The sequence below is a fragment of the Filicampus tigris genome, chromosome 4 (genome assembly GCF_054856515.1).
Source record: "Filicampus tigris isolate MCC_2025a chromosome 4, RoL_Ftig_1.0, whole genome shotgun sequence".
In the NCBI taxonomy this organism is placed as follows: domain Eukaryota; kingdom Metazoa; phylum Chordata; class Actinopteri; order Syngnathiformes; family Syngnathidae; genus Filicampus; species Filicampus tigris.
Window position 1 is genome coordinate 16,153,277 of NC_141220.1, and position 21,396 is coordinate 16,174,672.

The window sequence follows — 21,396 nt, forward strand, 5'->3', positions numbered from 1 at the left end:
CGCACCCAAACATGTTTGAGATGTAAGAAAGCCGCGCAACTGAATGAAACAACATGGAAGCGAAATGCTGGTAGGCGTCACGGGTTTTGGAGCACGCTCACCAAGAGCAGGTCGTTGAAGAGGAAGACCTCTCTCTGGAGCTGCGACAGTTTCTGTTTATGAGGTTTATTGGCATCGGGAACCTCAAACAGACGACAGCAGCACACCAGACGTCTGTGAGGTACAGCCAAGATCTGCACAGGGGCAGTGAAAGAGAGAAGCAGGGATCAGTTAGTAAGTCGGCAGGCAACTAGGCCAGTTCATCATGTTGGTAGGTCGGTCATCAGGGCAATATGTAGGTAAGTGAGTTAGGCGGGTAGGTAGTTCGAAAGGTTTGTAGGTCAGTCATCTAGTCACAAGCAGGAGAGATGCTCTATCACTCAGGTAGGTAGGTAGGTTTAGTAGGTAGTAGTTGTGCGATCTCTCCTATAACAGATGATTCAATACGTATCTCGATACAAGGGGTGCGATACGATTTAAGGATGGTTTACTCTAAAGTGGTACAATTCTGTTTGATTCGGATGGACAGACAGTCGGTCTACTATGGATGAGTACCTTTTCCGTTCCAATTCTCGGTACCCGTATAAAGGCACTCAACAGGGACCAATATTCCATACTTTTTTTTCTGTTGTTTGTGCTAATAAATTATCATTTATTTTAAAATAACTTTTTTCAAAATCAATTAAATTCAATATATAACATTTGATTAATAAAAGTCCACCAACCATGCTCAACCAAGCATGCTAGGAAGTGTGAGGCTTCACCATCGCTACAACATACGTCATAAACTGCATTTGTTTGACTTGGCGGCAAGCAAGTCTCGCTCAATTCCAAACCTGGAAATGTATTTTTGGCCTGTGTGAAGAAAGCCTGTGTGAGTGGGAGATGTCATTACACTGGTGTGCGTGCACCGCTGCGTTCAATTGCGCCAAGGAAAATCGACAACCCTTCTACTCCCGCGCAAGCGTAACTTAGAAAGACCAGCTTCGGAACCGAAACGTGGCACCGTTTGCTCTCACGTGTGTGAGTTGTGTATTGTGTATTAATCGATTGTTCAATTAATCGGTTTTAATCGATTTTTGGTCCCTAGGAGTTAGCTATACTGGTTGGTAATTGATATGTAAGATATTTAGTAGGTAGTAAGCAAGTATATAGGTATGGTAGGTAGCACAGAAGCTAAGAGTTGACCAAGGCTTACAGTCTTCAGGCCAAGGATGGACTGCTCCACACGGCTCACATAGGTAACATGGTCCTCGTTGGATCGCAGCTCTCTTTGTTGGATCCTTTCGTAAATGCCAGCCACCATCTCTCTGGGGATGTCTGCTCCGTCGTCCACACCTGAAAGAGCAGCCATGCCCAAAAAAAACATTATCCTGACTCACTGTGAACAATACCGTCTGCAAGGACAGGTCAAGCACTTTTTGAATTGGGATCTCATGAGATTGTGAGAGCTTGAGCTATAAGGGGGGAAAAAACTAAGTGTCTGAGCAAATTGTTTTGCTCGCTGGATGCTGCCTGCCAGGACATTTATAAATAGTGGACTGCCTCGCAACAAAACACAGAGGTCATTTGTTTTGCTTGGGAATTAACTTTTGCTATCTGGCTTAGCTTACACAAACCGCCGATAGATGGATAGATAGATACACAGATGGAGAGACGATAGTTGGATAGATAATGCGAGAGCATCAGACGAGTGCTCCGCAGTGCCTGAAACGATGGCTCTTTACAACAGCACCATGCAGGAAGATCTGCACTTAATCATGACGTATTCTTCCCTGGTTTCCATGACAGTGACCTAGCTGTCTCGAAGCCACTGTTGACTTGAGAAAAAGTGTTGTTGGCAAAGGTGAACAGAAGTCAAAGTGCTTCCAGGCGAGCGCAGGTGATGAGACGCATGTGGAAAATACCAGCTTGTATCGTTACATCGCAATGAGGCAAAATTAATTGGCATGCTCTCTGGGGCAGAACCCGAGGAGCTGAAGATATATCAGACATGGAACACCGGGAGAGCGAGGAGAGCCTGGAGAGTTTTACTTCAGGTGAACAGGCAATGACTTACAGGGCATGGGAAGATGTTTGTTGTTAATTCTGAACACAGCCACATCCGAGCTATGAGAGGATGCGCGCGCGTGTGAAGCCACATTATTTCAGTTGTTCTTTTAAACTTGTCCTCTAGAAAATATTTTTAAAAAGATTTCAACTGAGTTGTACGGGTTACAGTTCACATAAGTCTTTAAGAAATTGTACATCTTGGTTTCATTTTTCCATATCCCAAAAACCAGCATACGATGCGCTACATGACCGTCACCTCTGAGGTTGCGTATGAAGTCGTCGAGGCCCATCTTGCGTTGTGGTTTGATGTTGGGCGAGTACATGTCAGTGTTGAGGAGGACCACAGCGAAGGCCAAGATGAAGATGGTGTCAGGGTTGTGGAACTGCTGCACAACATCAGGGTTACACATGCAGTAGCGCTGGCTGAGTGGACATAAAAAAAGACACAACATAAATATATACAAACACGGATTCTCACATGTGCTCAGTGAAAGAGGGTGATTATAAAAATGTATGGCTAAATATATGAAAGCAAAGTATGAAGTATATAGAATATCATTCTTTTAAATTGAATTGTAATGAAGGAACTTGCGATGTGTGTTTGTTGATTTCGGTTTTTGCCTTTAGTTTCATGTTTTCCATTGTGTGTCTGTCTCGTTAGCTTATTGTGTCCACCTTGTCATTCCAGTCTCTTGTTAGCCAATCAGCTCCCCCCAACCCTTTGTGTCTTGTCCAGGTGTTCCATGTTGTCTCGTCAATTAGTATGTACAGTATTTGGTTTCTTGCTTGCCCTCAATTTCATTGTCTATTGTCAAGTAAAGTCCTAGTGTTTAGTTTCTTTTGATCTTCGTTGTTTTTGGTGTTTATCCCAGTACCTTGTTTGCCTTTTTGCTCTCTTTGAATATTAAACACATTTTGTTTTGAGCATCTGCCGGCGTTTAGGTCGTCCTCCACGCCTAAACCCTGACACGATATGTGAAATGATTTTCTGCGGTTTAATTTTTCCAATTTCTGTGACAAGTTTTGATGTTCCTATTAAAAGGATTTCAATGAATGGTGTTTTGGGTTTTTTTTCTGGAATAAAAGAAAAGTCATCTAAATTTATTTCAGATGTTGTCATTTTGTTTCTCAATTACAAATATTACTTGCTGTAACAAATATTTAAAAGGAATAGCATGGCCTACAGATTGATGAATTGGTTACCAGTTAAAGCGCTGGTGCCAAAATCAAGCGTGTCTTTCATTCTCTTTGCTTCACATTTGAATCAGGAAAAGCATCCAGCATCCACAATATAGTGACTAGACACTCATTTTTGCTGTGAAATAATGGAACCTGCCGAACTTAACTTTTCATATGTTTGGACGACTTTGGTCAAAACTGTTTCACTACTGTATAAAATGACGCTGGAAAATGCTTTAATATTCAGTCTAGCTCTCTTAAGTTCCACCTGCAGGCTTCCACTGAATATTAAAAACACCTCTCAAAACCTTTATGTGGTTCCTGATGTGCAATCTAACTTAATGAAGCGGGCCTCTGACTTCATGGCTCGTGGCTTTATTATGACGTACATTTTCTCTGTTCTAATTTTAAGATATGGATTGTGAGCTGGTTAGGATATGAGGAAGGCCACAATACCAGCACCTGGGAAACACCTGCTACTATGAGGGCCAGTGTGTGTGCGTGTATGCGACAAAAAATGGAATCTTTTTTTTAATGAGAAAGACCAACACAACATATTTTTTTAAAAAAGGCAGTGAACTGTGTTTAAATTGTATCAATATGTTAAAATTTAAGGGAGTTATGACATTTTAAAGACATCAGAAAGCGGGCAAAAATGACCCCTTGTTTCCAAGTCAAAACAATAGAATGGCCTGTGACTGAAACAAAAACTCAAACTCAGGAATGTCTGTGTGAAGCGGTGTGGGGCTGGGTAGGGATGCGTAAGATCAAAGAGAAGAATTTTGATTCGAGATGAGCATAGGAAACAATTATAATACGATTGTCATAAAAACCATCTCGGCAGTGCGACCACCATCTCCCTGTTGTTTGTTTTGCTATTGCAATTATCATTCGTATACATACATATATACTAGTGCTGTCAAACGATTACAATTTTGTAACTAATTAATCGCCAAATTTTCCATAATTAATCGCGATTACCGGTAATCGTATTTTTCAACTACAATTTTTTACAAACTGATATTTACTTGAGTAAAATCTTGGAATTAATATGGAAAACAGTTAAAAGTATATTTTGATTTGAAGACTGTTCTAACAGCTTTTTTAAAATCTTGAATATGATTTCTTTCCTGGAAAATACAATTGTTGAACGATACACCAAAGACGTACAACAAATATGGTATTTTAAATTTCGATTTGTAAAGTGCGCAAATTATTTTGGATGTCTCCAATGAGCCATCGAGCAACTTTTTAAAGTAAAACTACGTAAAAGTCCGTCTTTGCGACAGTGGCTCTCTTCTAAGTTCGGCTACAAGGTGAATACAGGGAAGCTGCCACCGGAAGTCAATAAAACTGAGTTAACTGAGTTAAAAAATGTTTATGTGTTATAAAATTTTAATTAATCTCCACAGTTAATGCTTTAACTTTGACAGCTCTAATATATACATATATATGTACACATATATATATATATATGTTCACATATATACACACATATATCTATAAATTTCTATAAATATCTATAAATAGATAGATAGATAGATAGATAGATAGATAGATAGATAGATAGATAGATAGATAGATAGATAGATAGATAGATAGATAGATAGATAGATAGATAGATAGATAGATAGATAGAATTGTATTTGCTTTAAGATTGTAAAAGCAAAACAGTAAGGTCATGGTGTCTGACGATCAGGAGCAGTCGCCATTAATGGCGCTGAAAGGACACGTTTGACAGCGCAAAGCGGTTTGCGCCATCGGTGGTGAAGTCACACTCCTCCCGTCACATTGGCTCGCACGAGCATGATGAGATGCTTCACTTTGTCTGCTCTGTCGCTGCCCGCAGTCTTCAAAACGTCTCGCTCGCACCTCCCCGACTCTTGGAGTGTCACTTGCGCTTACACACTAGTGCATTCTTGGAGTCGGGGGCTTTTATCACAGCGGCCACGACGAGACGCCAGCGCAGAGGCTACGAACATTGGAGGATACACGCTATAGCACGCTTTTATTTTTTTTCATCGTGTTTTTCCAATTTATTTGTCACAGGATGGCACAATTTGATGCTTAAAGTTTCAGTAACGACATCTAGAAGGGCACTCAGTAAATTGAACGATTTTGTTTACCATTTTTGATTTGTCCCTTAATCGGTTTGTAGGCTACTTTCTGGTTCATGAATGACCATATTGATTTTGGTTAAGTGGTCATAAAATCATAAAACAAATTCTTTAATGACAAAAGCGGGGGAAAAAAATACAAAGTGCTATATTTTCATTCAATTTTCCAGTTTTTTTTAGTCATGAGGCTACTTCACAGTTGATGATGTAAAAAGATTGCCATACCATTTCTCAAAATGTGGCAGAGAGGAAATTGTAAAATATTACTCTCAAGAGGCAAAAACAAGAGTGTATGCGTGCAGAGTGGAGTCCCCTTCACACCTCGACGTTTATGGTGCAAAGCTCAATGCTGACACCGGAAGCCAATTAAAAGTTTGCTTCTGGCCCACTACATTTTGTTCTTTAACGACAAAACAAACAAAAAAAACATGTAGATTTGCAGACAAAAGTTATACCTGCGCCCAACTTTCTCGTGACTCACTATTGTTATCGTCAAGGTGTTGAGCTAGTCCACAAAAATACAAAAACATAAATCAAGCAAGGGTGAAATAATTGTTTTGTGCTGTATGTATGTTAGTTTGTACTACTACTGCTACTTCCTGGTTCCTGTTGTTGTTGTTGTTGTTCACAGGCTCTTAGGATTTATGATTCTGGGGCACCGCACTTCTATTAAAGTACTGTAACGGAAAAATTGCACACCTGTATCAGGTTTTGAGGCTCCACATACGGTATACTGTACTATTTTATTTTTATTGAACTACAAAAACATGGTGCAATTGTCAAGGAAGTAGAGGATGGGCACAAAGAAGAGGAACAGATGCTAATAAAGGAGAGAGTGTTGAATGTGAGACTGTTGTCTGTGATTAATCATCCCTTTGATTCACAGCACCTGTGCATTTTGACGAATGCTTAACGCTTTCTAGACACACGTACATATGAGATAAAGAAAGTTAAACTAAAAAAAAAGTTTAAAGTTAAATAGTGAGTGAGGATTTAAAAAGTTGCCTCATTTTTTTGTTCGGATCTTTTTTCTTATTACATATTATTTTCATTACAAAAAATTGCCTTTAAAAAGGCTAATTCAAGGACCACTCCATCTTCTCACAGCCTTAATTATCGTCACATATTTGTTTTTATTTTACTTTTTCAAGATCCTGCAAACTCAACGTTTTCCTGCTCGTTCCAGCCAGTGAGCAAATGCAGTGACATAGCAGCTTCCCAACTCGGTTATTTGATGTAATATGCAGAAAATGTTGAGGCAAGGCGAGCGCCACAACTGTATGCATGACTACGCACACACACGTGAACGCACACACACAGTGCATGTTTATGCACCGCTGTGCGGATAAACAGCAATAACGTGCGCGTGTGTGTACGTCACTCTTGGCTCCGCATCTTATGTCAGCAGTCTGTTTCAACAGCGGCCTGGCATCTTCATATCATGAAGGTTCGCACGCCAGCTGGCACAAAGAAGCCTTCGCCACGATGACAGCGCAACGCGCACACACACACACACACACGCGCGCAGATGATATAACAAGTGTTACGTAACACACATGCCACATCCCGATAAGGCCCGCTCACTTGTGACCTATGCTCACAAAGTGCGGTTCGTGATTGCCGCTGACAGATGTGTAATGTGCACCACCCAAAGGGCCCGGGTACCTATGACTTGCCGACATTTGATGAAGTGTTCTGATGATTGGCCTTCAAATGAGCGGAGAAGTGTGATGATTATTTGCTTTTCCCCTCCACCGCCTTTCTTTTATAAAGGTCATCTAATATACACTGTCCGGGGGGGGGTCCTCGGCTTACAACGGAGTTTGGTGTTAAATTCTGCCTGAGCTTCTGCTGAATCTTTGTCTTTAATGCTTGTTATATTATGAAGAACCAGAACGGAGGACTGCTAGTTAAAGTCCAACAGTTTTAATTAATAGAAAGAAAGATTGAGACACGGGGGCAGAAACGAAAAAAATAGCCCACCAAATTGAGATTTCCCAGGTATATTGTAGTATTGATCATTTGAAAATCTGAACACTCGAGATATTTATAGGGGGAAAAAAAAAACCAAACCAATATGAGAAACAGATCAGTGACTTCACATAAATGAAGACCATTAATTGATAATTATATAATAATGACAAGAGCTTGACCCATATGGACTTTTTTTATTAGCCTGATACTGATTCAGACATTCAGCAGAATAAAATTCTGATTACTGATTAATTAATTTTAAAAAGGTCTCACAGATGAAACTTCTTTTTTCGCTCCCTTGATGCTTACAATAATAAAGATATGAATTACAGGCAGAGCATTTGACTGTTCCGATTGTTAAATTTTGATTTTCCGCCTAGTTTTGTGTGTGTGTTCGTGCGTGTGTGTGTGTAAATGTGTTTGTGGGGGGGCAGGGGGTTGACAGTCATAATCTTTGTTTTATATTGTAGTGCGTTATTGTGTTAAAAAAATAAATAACAATGGTAAAAAATCAGAGATTTATGTGTCCCTAATCGTGGTGCAACAGATCATCTTTGATCCGTGATCCGTACGGATCAAGCATCACAGTCGGGCCGGGCACGATCTGCAAAATGATTGGTGATAAAATGGATCATTTACGTCGCATGTATGGGAGCATTTTGGTAACTTGGGAGGAAACGAGTCCTCAAATTAATGATACAAGATTTTTTTTCTGTCTCATCCCAACACCGTCATCGTGGGTCCGACAGACATGTCAAAGAAGCTGCAAACATACTCAACAAACACACTGCCTCAGCAAAGGCTAACTTCTAAATAAAGCTTACCAAATAATACATTGAGTCATTGATGCCAATTGAAAAGGCTCCAGATCTGGGCATTCGTCTATGCTTTAGTCCATCTATGAGTTCCCATCTATATTTCAGACCCACCCGGTTGGTCCGAGTCAGCCAAACGGCGTCGAGAACGGACTTTACCGGTAGCACGTCACGTGCAGGTGCCCCACACCTGACGCAGCCAATCAAAAAAAAAAATATATATAAAAAAGTGCTGTATACCTATCAGATGCAATGACATGTGCCCCATTTTGTTTTTATTTCACAAATCACCACGCTGTGCGCGTGTGTCTGTTGTTTTATTTGATATTCGTTCTTTATTTGGCGGCGTGTCTGCTTGTGCTGCTCCTGGGCGTGACGTGAAAATATGTTCTCGATGCCGATTGGCTGTCCCCGATAAGGGTCGGCTGGAAATACCTCCCAGAGGTTATAGACGGATAGACGATGCCCATCTCTAGCAATAGCCTTAGCAGATGTATACTTTGAAGTAGGCCCGCCTACTGGCGTAACGGCTATCTTGACTTCTGTTTTCAACGTTTCGGCTTACCTAATCGAAGTTTAAATTAACATTACATAGTTGCCACCATCATAAACACAACTCCATCCCAAAATCATATTCAGTCGCTAATTTAGGACGCTAACAAACCGCTAGTTAATTACGCCGTCATTGTATGATACAGCACAAGTCTTGACGTTAGTGGATAGCAGCTAGCTGTTAGCATTAGCAACAAGTGCCCGGCTGGTAGTTCAACAGCTGTTCCTCTGCTTACTTTATTTGACGTCTTTTTCAATATTGTGACCTAGATTACTTTGTAATGCACTCTCAATGTTTAAAGGAAGGGAATGTGCCTTTAATTGCACTTTGAGGTCTTTTTCATGTTTACAAAAAAAAAGCAAATAACCTTTGTCTTCATTTAATTTATAAAAAAAAAAAACTTTTCCTCATTTGCTCAGAAAACATTCAGCTCAAAATGTCTGCCAGGATATCTTACTTTCTACACTCTATAACGTATAAAATAAGAATGTATCCTGCCTTATATTGTGTCCTAAGTCCTAATAATAATAATGATAATAATAATAATAATAATAATTATAATTATTATTATTATTACTTTTTTGTGCTGATTCAAAATCTGTCCTCGTATTTTCATCAGATTTCATAATGATAATAATAATACAATATGTAATATAGTAATATATTTAGCAATATTCATGAATTAAGGGCAACAAGTGGCTTTTTTCTGAAACGTCATAGCTATAACGACTTACCAGCATGGTAACATTCGTATGCAAGCTTTTAAAGGTCAAACTTAACAGAATAGAATAGAATAGAATAGAATACAATACAATACAATACAATACAATACCATACAATACAATATAATAGACTTACTTTATCATCATTTCACAAGTACAAAGCTCTCTTGTCATTCATTCCAAAGATGATTGATGGTGTCAAGTTCTTCCACCAAAACATCATCATCATCCATCAATTGTCATGCTGAAACTAATCTAAATCTTGACACACAAAGTTGGACATCGTGATTCAAAAGATAATATTCCAATGCTCAGAAACTAGCACTATAGAGTACATTTCAAAGCTGTGTCAGGTAATGCTTGATCAATCAACTTGAAATCACTATTGTCGTATTGATGTATTTGTTGTTATGATAAAATAAAGACCTTATCTTCTCGCACAAAGGACAACCGCAATATATTACATTGACTGTGGCACAGGTACACTAAATCACAGCAGCAGTTTTATTCAAATCTGTCCCTGCGAGTAACGTGTGGTCACATACAGGACACTTCAAGGGCAGCCCTACAGAGAAAATTTGTTTGCTCACTTCGTTCTCTTTTTACCTTCAAACACGGGAGCACCAAAAAGGCACTATGAATACTGTACTGCACTTGGTCTCTTGTAGGGAAAGTATTATGGAGAAGTGACCTCAATAGAGGTATACAGGTCTCTGGAGTTGCTGCCCAATCACCAAGTGTGAAATAAGAAAACCAAGAAAAGCTTTTGTGAGCTGTCTAATTCCCAGAGCTGGGCATTTTTGGGGCGGGGGGTCAGGGCTGACAAATTTTTTAAAATGGCTGGACTAAGCATGGCCGGAAGTGGATTTTAGTCCGGCCGACTAATCGGCCCTCATGCGTTTGACGTGGTCGCGAGGCGGCCAAATTTAATCTCAGCCTACTCAGTGAAAGGCTTCTTTTTAGGCTTCTTCCTACTCCCGCATCGGCGCGACCGACAACTGCTGCATTGATTCACGTGACCGACGCATTGTGCTGTTGGCGACAGGTCTGCAACACATGCCACGCACCCATCAGGAATTATTGCTGCTCTGATCGGTCCATTATTCACATGTTGCGATGACATACAGTTTCCTCACATGGAGAGGAGAGAGAGCATGCAGCACACAGCTCGTTGCCGCTGCAAACGCAAACTAGTTTGGTAATAAAATTAAATGCATAGTCTAGTCATCTCGGTCCCTTTATGGTTGTAGCAGGCACGATATCCATTGTTGTCGCTGTCTTTTTGAAGTGCGCCCCCCGACTTGGAACTCAACTATTTCAAAACAACTTGTGTCCGGGAGTATATTAAGCTGCGTGCAGCACTCAAGTATGACGCTGCCACATCAAGGTGGAGTTCATGCACTTCTCTAGCGTCTTCCCTATTTCCGGAAATACGCTGTAGCAAACAAGCTGTGTATAGTGGTTTGCTGCTATGCTTTTATTTTGAAGGTCGTGAACGAAGGGAAGTGTGGAAAATAAATAAGTAACTTGTTGAATGGGACTTCTGGCCGTCTGTCGGACCCAAATAATTATACAATATGACACAACCAACCCCGGGGCTCGCAATGGAAGTAAGCACACGTAGTTGGGTAAGTAGTAAAGTACTAGTGGCGCATTTGAAGCGTGTCCACAGCGGGTTCAAATAGTAAATTAGTCAGCTAATGATCCTTAAAAAGCCTCTGCCGTTAGCATCTCTCCCGCGGCGGCGTCAATCACGAACATTTTTTTTTGTTTTGGGTCAGGGGGCGGAATGAGGCAAGGGGTGATCATTTTTATGAATAAAGGCGCAGGTCGCAGCCGGAAGGGTACCCAGGTCGAGGGTGGAGTGTCGCGGCCGGACCGGCAAAAAAGGGACAAGTGCCCAGCTCTGCTAATTCCCAAAATATATTTGCGAGCAAGCCCTTCAGAATTGTGACGCAACATTGGGGCTAATTTACAAAATACTGCCTCCACACAGATTTTGCCGTTAAAGTCGAAATTTACGTCGAAATACTTTGTGTAAAAAAAAATGAAAATGCATTAAAATAAAAACATAAGATGCTGTACTTAGCATTACTGCTGAGAAGTGGATGGAGAAGGAGGAGAGGAGGGGGAAAAAAACAAAGATACTGACGGCACGCAAACAAGACACGATCGAGACACTCCACACATGCTCATTGCTGAACCGCAAGGAATGCTGGTCTTTGTAGTACAGGAAGTGCTTGTATGCGGAAGTGCGTTGTTTGGCACGAAACCCATCGCAAATACACAAGCAGAGGTCAACAAGCTCAGAGACGCAGCACAAAAGCACACTTTTGGAGCCAGGAGTAAACCGGCTGCTTCATTCATGTGGTAAGTGATATGAATATCAAGTGTTCTATTGACAATTGAAAGTAACAAGCGGAAATGACGTCCGTTTGAGTCATGATGCCATGTGTCGCCATACACAGTGGGTTATTCAAATGCAACTCTGTCCACTCAATCATGTAAACGGGATATTCAGAATGTTTCATAAATCTGAATTTTGACTTTAACCTGAATATTGACTGCATGTAAATGTAGTAATGGTGCTGGGGACAAAATGGAGGAGGAAGCACGGGCATCGTAAAGTCGAAACGTCATAGGTCGCGTACCTCGTAATACGAGGACTGCCTGTATGTGTTTTCAGACGAGTTTTAAAGCTGGACAGTGAGTGGGCTAATGTTTAGTGGGAGGTCATTCCAAAGAGAGGGACCGGCAACGCAACAAGCTCGATCCCCTCTGAGCCTCTGCTTAGACCTACCTCTAGTAGAGTCTTGTCCGCTGACCTGGGGCACAAGGCAGGTGCTATGTAGAGGTGGAGGAGCTCAGAGAGGTAAGATGGGGTGACACCATTTAAAGATTTTAAGACAAATAAGAGTATCTTTAAAATGAACTCTAAAATGTACAGAGAGCCAGTGAAGGGAGGCAGGAGTTGGGTGTTATGTGCTCCAACCTACGAGCACCAGTTAGAAGGAAAACCATAGCCTTTTGGACAAATTGAAGAGACGCGTGAGGGCGGACTGGCTGACTCCCAAAAATGTAACAAAAGCATAGATGACTGTATAGAAGTGGTGTTGAGAAAGGAGAGGGTTTACTTTAGTCATCTGTCTCAGAAAAAAAGATGGATTTAACAACAGCCCCAATGGGTGTCCAATCCTTGGTGTCCAGTCCAATTTAAAATCACTATCCGATTTAAAACCCATGTTCGAGACTGTTGACTTTAGATAAGGCGCCATGGGGCCCAGGTCAACAGGGTGAATGAACAAGGGCCACTGCGACCAAACACCATAACTTTTATTTTCATTGAAATTCAAGAGGTTCAGTGCCATCCAGGCCTTATTTCCTTCAGACGCCCTTTTCGCTCCGCGGGACATCGATCTGACTCATCCACATTGCAGTAAAAGGAAATATCATGCTTTCTTAAGATGGAATCCAGGGGCAGAAAATGCCATGAAAACAGCAGGGGGCCCTAAAACGGAACCCTGCAGAACACCATATGATAGTGGGGCAGATCGTGACTCATAGCAACCGAGACTAACACAATAAGTTCTGTCTGCCAAGTAGACTGAAGAATGATGCTTAACCTGGTGAACCACACCCTCTAAGAACCCCAAGTAAACAGCTTCAAAGGAATTTACCACCGCCGAACAAGAGACATGGACAGAGGGCTCAAATGTGGTGTTCCAAAGGAGAGAGAGAACAAATTTGGGAACTTGGGCATTCGTTTGTTCTCTCTGCTCTGTGGGAACAACTCCAATCACCGAAGCTCAGTTGGGGACTTTCTTCTTGTTGCTCTTAATTACGCTGCATCTACCACTCCAGTGGACCTCTGTAATGACTAGCATGTTGTGGCACAACGTGGTACTACATTGAAGGCGTACAACTCTAAATTCAGACTTGCCCTTATTCTGTAAAAACCCTTAAAAAGGGATTGCCTAGAAATCCACAGTATACTGTATTGGATGAAGCAAAGCTTCGGAACACATCCAAACACTTCAAACAATGTGTTTGGGAAGTGTCGCCAGGAGGTTGTTGTGAAGTAGAGAGTGTCTATTTTTGTACACTCGCTGATTTCCATCATTTGTTTTTTTGGTGCTGTAATTGGCGAGTTCACCTACGGTTGCAGGCAATCAGTATAATTTGTTAATGATACCAAAGCTTTGCTCTCATCACAAACCTGTCACCATGAGCTCTCACAAGCACTTAAAGGCTATTAAAATGTCTCTCTGGATGCGGATGTCTGATAGCCCCAAGGCTGATACATGACATCAAAGACCCTTTTGCTCTCTTTTTCCGTTTTTTTTTTTTTTTTTAGATCTAGTGCAGAATATGTAAGCACCGGTTGCCAGCGGCATAACAAAAAAGAAGGTGCCCGTTTGGTAGTGAGCGTGTGACTGATTTATGTTGGAAGACATAAGACAGGAAGACAGGAAGACTACTTCACATGGTATTTACTTCCATAAACTAAGCAGAGTTGTATTCAAATTAATAAAAAAGTCAGACTGTCCCATTACTTCGGTATAGCACTACAGTGTGTTGTCACTTTTTTTTTTTTTTTTTACAGTGGTGAACTTACACTATTGTGACAATTGAGTACTCACTTGACGTCTCAGTTTAAGTCTGAGCACTTTACAGTTTTTATAAATTATTAACTCTTAAATAAATGTAATAAAATATTACAATAATACAAATACAAATAATACAAATATAATAATAACACTATACATATTACATATACATAATTTTATTGTATTCAATATTTGTATATATACATATGTACTCAAATATGCGCTCTAAATAAATTCATATTAAATTAACATTCTTGTTATTAGTTGGATTTGTATTATTATAAATACAATATGTCAATTATACTGTATATGTCTAAATTTTTTGTATTTTAGATTTTAAATAATATTCATATTACAACCTAATTGTATATAAAGTAATATACATACGCTATACGGATTAACAGTGGTTAAATTATTCTGACAATTTTATGACAGTTAATAATGTTAAACTGTTCCTTAAAGTGACACTTGGGTGAGCTTAACATTGGCACTTATATAATAGATTTGCATGTAAAAATGACATCAGTACTAAAGTGTCCCCCCCAAAAGACTCTGTCGTGATTTAAGGACTTTTTTTGTGATTAGATTTACGACAAATTGCTCCGCCCCCTTTTGGGGCATGGCTTATGTTATGTTTTCGGTCTCAGCTGTCCATGTCCCGGGAGGGAGCCAAGCGTGGTAATATTGCTCGCTTTGTCAGTTCTGTTGTCTGAAACAACAACAACCGATCGCCACCAAAATGCAAATGCACATTACTACTCTTGTCTACTTCAACCTGTGAAAGTATGAAAGTGTTCTGCACAATAGTTTGGATTTATTGACATAAAACATGATCTCATCATGATCACCTCCACTAAATCAAAAATACCTCCACTTTCACAAGCTGAAGAGGACAAGAGCATGAATGCGCACACGAACTCCGAACCCCGGCCATTCTCCTCATTAACAAGGGGCGTTATTCATGGAGTCACTTATTTCCTAATTTCTCCCAAATTTATTAATAAAATAGAAAACGACAACTCTTTTCATTTTCCTGATCAAAAGATATATAAAATGAACTTGTTAGTGAAAACATTCCAACTGGCCATCCCAGCCCCACCGTCCCTTTAAAGCATTGCTTGTACAGTTAGGTTATGTCTTATGGCGGTGAAAAGTTTTACTCTGGACTACATTAACATTAACCATTTAAATATTAAACGCATGTGAATGCTTTTATGTCATTTTTGTTTTCTGAGTCACATTTTTATTTTCATACTTTTTGTTTAAATATGAAAGTGTAAATATTATTATAAATACTGTAACATATAACATTTTTATTCACATCGGGAGACCCCAAAAATGGCAACTTTGTTCAACCATGATCATTGCATCGTGAAAGAGACCACGCCGTTTTCAACACTTTGGATCGGTCAAAATGTGTAAAAAAAATAACACTCACGCATGTAGACTGACCAATAGTATACATTTGTGTAAAAAAAATAACACTCACGCATGTAGACTGACCAATAGTATACATTTTTGAAACAAATATGAAATTCACCACGCCCATGATGATGTCATCATTTTTCTGTCATCTGATTTGCAGGTCCGGGTAAGCCAAGTACGACAAGCAAAACACATCTGTTGTGATCTGCACTCATTAATACATTTAATAATCAACACCTCTGCTGAGTATGACGAATTAAATCATTTTGGTTGAATGTTTTCTGTCATGTTATTAAACACATTTCAAACTGCTCCAGAAGATGTACTGTACGTGACACAGTTGCGTGCTGTTATTTTATCGTATTGATTTTCTTTATTTTGATGCAATTGTGGTGGCATTAAGAGGTTCATGAAGTCAAGTCAATGTCCATTGACAGCCCAGGTACCAAAAACATGGCGTGCACCTGCTGCAGGTGGAAACCCATCATGTGAAACCAGCTTCTCACCTAAAGGCCTCAATGAGTCGCTCCACCTTCTGCGCCTCGCCCTGCACGCGCACGTGAGCCTGGAACTTTCGCAGGGCCTCGTCCAGCTCCATGCCCGAGAAATCCATCTCATCCACCACGCAGCTGCCAACAGCCATGCACGCACACACACACGCGCGCACATATGCACACACACATATATACACAGGGGGGGGGAGGAAAAAAAGAAAAGAAACAATTTAGCACGTAAGGATGTGACGTGGGCAGTTGTGTCCAAGCGAATGCTCACACACACACGCTGAAGGCAAAACCTTCCTCTTACAGTCATACTTCCATTACTGAGGCGCTGACCTGGAAGACACACACACACACACACACATACACGCACACAAGCAGAGAGAGGAAAGTGATGACAGTGGGAGACATGAGAGTCATATAATGACATTCAAAGGAGTACATGAAAGGCTTAGAATGTGCCAATGGCAGCAGCATATACTTGAATGTCTGTGTATGGGTGGGCGTGCGTGCGTTAGCGTGTCGTGTGTGTGTGCGTGTGCGTGCAGTGACCTATTTTGACAATTTCTGCAACAACTTCAGCAGAAAGCCTGTACCTCCATCCTGGATGTGTCTACACATGAGGATGGATACAAAAACATGAGCAATTTGAATGAAAGCGTGTTGCATTTATGCATGCACTTTACAACTATGAGGGCCAACGTTGGAGACCAAAATAGTACACTGGTGAGAGAAAAAGCATATTTTGGGAAGTATTTTTGGAATACTACAAATAGAAAAACGGGTACCAAGCTGTAAAATTATCAGAAAACGTAATTTTATGAAAGAAAAAAGTCAAAAAAAATTTCAAGATGGAGATTTAAAAAGGTAGGACAAAAATAAAGCGACATTGTTGATGGAAAAGGAAACTGTAATGTTGTGAGAATAAAGTTGTATTAATGTAAAAAAGACAGAACATTATGAGGAAAATAATTTCTGACAATAAAAAAAAATCATGTACATGTATGAGAGTAAAGTTGTCATGTTATGAGCTAAAAGTTTTAATGACAAAAGTTTTAACTTTCCAAGAAAAAAAAGCAGAAATGTATTGTTAATTGACAAGAAAACAAATTTAATTTATAATTTAAAGCTGTAAAATGATACGACTTTTTTGGATGATATGAAAATCAAGTAGAATAAATTGTCATATATAAAGACAAGCAATTATTACAAGAAAAAGGTTTTTAAAAACGGTGCTGTTAAGAGAATAAATATACAAAATTAGCCTATGCATATAAAGATGTAATTTTGAGAACAAAATAAATCAATCTTTTTATTTATTTATTAATTTTTTAATGGCCGTGTCCAGGTAGGTTGCCTGCTGTCCCGTTGATCTTAGATTTCTGAATATGTGCAACTGTAGTCACCTGAATATCAAGCTGTTTGGATCTAGTCTTAAAGTCTTCACCTTAAACATGCTTGTCTACAATTTTCATTCCAATCTCCAGAGACAACCCTCTCCTTCACTTCCTCTGGTCTGTGGTAAGTGTGGTACACACCATGTCACCAAACAGCACAGTGACTACTTGTCACCCTTTAAATAGGCCGAGTGACTGACTGACTACAAGTTTGAAGACACTTGTGATGCTAATTAGAGGAAACACCTGGCGATGCCCAGCTCTGATAATTATTCACTCTAGAATTGTATACAGGTGGCCTTACGTGCAGGGAAGATAATATATAGCTGTCTCTTCTTTGTAGCTACTGTATAACAGCTTCCACTGTGGAGTCTGTGATAGGATCTCTATCCATTTCTTTTTTGAGTTTTGCATTAATGCAGCAGACAAGTCACAGCTCATTCTTAACCTTGGAAAACATTTGACAAAAAGCTCTTAAGACCTAAAGTAGCCCACTCCCACCCCCACGCCCTTTTTATTCCAATTTGATATGGCTCTCAGCAACACGACAACTCCAAATTCGTTTCTTGATGTGCTTTTATGTACCTTTTTTTTTTGGTCCCCATTCTGCAACTTTGAAAACGTGACAATGAGTCCTGGAGGTGCTCGAACAGAGGGCAGCTGATTTAAATCCGAAGATAAAAGTAGCGGACTGCCGCTAATGCAACTCTAGGGTGTAAAATAGCTCACTATATAGCTATATCTCACTATAAATGCATTTGCGCCCTTGCTTATTACTTGCAGCTAGCCAGAATATCAGTACAGCTGTCTATGCACAAGTCAGTAAAAGTGGGAAGTGCTAAACCTGCAAAAGGTCTTGTATAATTCATGGCCCTGGTCCAGCATCCTAACATCAACGTGAATGATGTAGATGATAAAATGTTGAAAGGAAAGGTCGCTGGTGAATGATGGGAAATGTAGGCACCGTTTCCACAAGCTCTGCAAAAAACTCTCTCTCCATTCTGGATATGATAAGGATGGATGCAAAACATGAGCATTGTAAAGAAAAGTCTGCATTTCATGGCTGCGATGAATAATGAAAAAGACTACAATTACGGAAGAAAGAAAAAGACGTCATGGACCAAATACTGTGATGATTTCCAAGAAAAGGATGAAAAGTTACAAGAATGATCCTTGTTTATTTACTAGTGTAATGCTGTAATATTACATGAAAATGTTGTACTTTTATGAGACTTAAGTTGCATTTTTTTTTAAAGAAAAAGACTGAACAATACGAGGAAAATAATTTAAAAGAATACATATTTATTAATATGGGACTAAAGTTGTATTTTTTTTCTAAAAAGGAATGCTACGGGATGAATAATTATTCATGAATGAATATTATATGAATATTATATATATATAATGAAAATATAATGAATATTATATTATTCATAATATGAATAATTATTGTACAATTAAAATAATCAATTTCTAGTATTATGAGAATAAAGATTTTTTTTAACTGTAGCATCATACAAATTAAATTGGACTTTGGTAATTAAAAAAAAAAGGGTATTATTACGAGAGCACCGTCAAGTTTTTTTAGCTTTTTTTTTCATGAGCAAAAATACTTTTCTGAGAAATGAAACAAAATGAATATTACCTTATTTGCTTTGGTTTACATTGAATATTTTATTTTCATTATTATTATTTTTGCTTCTGACCCTTTTCTCAATCCTCGCTGAAACATTTGAAAGATGGCAAAGGTTCAATTGCTTGAAAAAAAACTCTAATGCCTTACAAAGACTCTAGACAGCAGCGGTGAATTATTTATATTGAATCTAAGGTTGCCTCCATTGGGGGAACCAAACAAATGCTAGTGACTAGGAGATTCTATTTAAAGCTACATGTCCAAATATTGGAACTTGTCACCACCAATGAATAAGTACAGACACTGAATTAGAGCAAAATCAGCCTGTCTCATGCAAATAAGCCACTGCTCACCTCGCCTCCTCTACTGCAAGGCTACTGTCGAGCTTTTGTTACAATGATGTATTTTCACTAAAGGAGACAGCACTTCATCGCCATGCATGTGCTAATTAGTGTATAGCCGTGTTTCCCAACCTTCATTTAGCCAAGGCACATATTTCACATTGGAAAAAAATCTCACGGTACACCGCTTAGCAAAATGACTCACAAAAAGTCGAAATACAGGTTAATTATGTACCTTCTGTCATCTAGTGGAAGAGCCTTTGGTTGTTTTGCCTAATATTATATGTGATTGGCATGGATAAATGAACAAAAACTGTTTATTATTATGAAAAAACAATTTTTCGGTCAAAATAATTGATATTGGACACCTGATGATCTCTCACGGCACAGTAATGTGCCACGGCATATTGGCTGTGAATCACTGGTGTATAGCACCCCTCACGCACCCTATTTGTCATCCTCTCTAATTTAAGCCTGTGTCGAGGGAGCAGTCCTGTCACTAAACGGAAGCGTTCGCTACCCTGGCAACAAAAGGCAAAGTTTCTTGTTGAGCGTCAAGTTTAAAAAACAAGTGAAAACTGCAAAGTATAGGTTCCATATTCACTTTTGGAGGCAGCACTTCATCAACAATTCAACTTGTCTAATACACTGGTCAATGGCAAATTTTAATCAGAGATGGCTTTATGTGTTGGCAAACGTATTTTTAAAAATGTCTTTAGTTTTTTCTCGCACATCAGGTTTATGAGACATTTCTGTTTTTAAGTTTGACTTATAAAGCTTGGGCAACACGGATTTTACCATATTTTGACATTTAGAGCTTAGCGGTTTCAGAAAAAGAATCGACCTGTTGCCAAACCTAACCCTTATTTCATAAATATTACTAAATATATGACTATATCACACGTTATATTATCGATCCATCCGTTATCAGAAGGAAAACCTGATGTGCTTGAGACAAGCGAGGGCAGATTCGGAAAAATTCATTGTGCATCTCTGATTTTTTTTAATTTTTTATATAATTGTTGACCAGTGTTAGTGTAGCAGATCCATGCATATGGCACATGCAGTGGACACATCGGCAAACTCAAATACGTCTACCTCAGTACGTCAACACTTAAATATGCGCTGCTAATCAAATGACTGACAACAGTGTTAGCTCCAACTAATCTGTACATCAACACGTATAGCAACTTTTACACCCACTTTTACACGAACCTGTGCATCCAACAACACTGCTGCTCTGATTAGCGTTTGGCTTGATAGTGTTTCCCTGTAGTACGGCCATTGCTTGAAAATAGCGGCTCCTTTCCAAGCAAAGCTTTCAAATTATGGGCGGAGAAACCCAGCGTTGGAGTTTGTTAATATGTAAATTAGCCCCATGTATTGTATCATTTGTGTGTTGGATATGTGCCTTCAAGCGGCGTGGCCTAGTGAGTGACATCAAGAGCCATAATATTTTCCCTTTGATAAGATATAATAATGAAATGAGTATGAATGAATGAATAAGAATGAAATGTATCGACATTTTTTAAGACAATGCATGACAAACAACGACAATGCTGTAAACATACACTTAACGAGACATTCTGCATTTTGTAGAAAAGCATGTGGACTCACTCAAGAACATCCCTGTTGAACTGCAGCTTGCTGTTGCCCAAGAACTCTCCAATCATCTGCCTGCTCAGGCCTTTCCTCTGCAGCAGGAAGTGAGCCACGCCGATGGCCGTGTCGGGCACGAAGCCGCGTGTGATCAGGAAGTGGATGCCTTTCTCTGGGTTCCTGTCATCACGGGGGACAAATGGTCCAAAAAAAAAAAAAAAAAGAAAAACAAAACATGGGTTCATGATGATATCACACAAAATATTTAACATCGAGCAGGACGGGGCTCGCTATTTGGTGAGTGACAGCGACGTAATCATATTAATCAAGTCGTCAACAAGCGCTACTAGTATTCAAAAGTACCAAGACACGCTAATTCATTATGATGCCCTATATTAGAGGGTTAACATAATATATATATATGTATATATATATATATATAT

General features: G+C 39.4%; 1 protein-coding gene across 2 annotated transcripts in view; it reads right to left on the reverse strand.

Annotated features, from left to right (window-relative positions):
* Positions 1–21,396, reverse strand: part of iqsec3b (IQ motif and Sec7 domain ArfGEF 3b) — a 57,744-nt gene that overhangs the window by 11,033 nt on the left and 25,315 nt on the right. For both annotated transcript variants that reach the window (XM_086028804.1, XM_086028805.1), the window contains exons 6-10: positions 20,972–21,133; positions 15,990–16,112; positions 2,348–2,514; positions 1,238–1,377; positions 102–233 (exon numbers count right to left, since the gene is read on the reverse strand). In XM_086028804.1, coding sequence (XP_085884930.1) covers positions 102–233; positions 1,238–1,377; positions 2,348–2,514; positions 15,990–16,112; positions 20,972–21,133 — 724 coding nt within the window. The remainder of the gene's footprint in view (positions 1–101; positions 234–1,237; positions 1,378–2,347; positions 2,515–15,989; positions 16,113–20,971; positions 21,134–21,396) is intronic.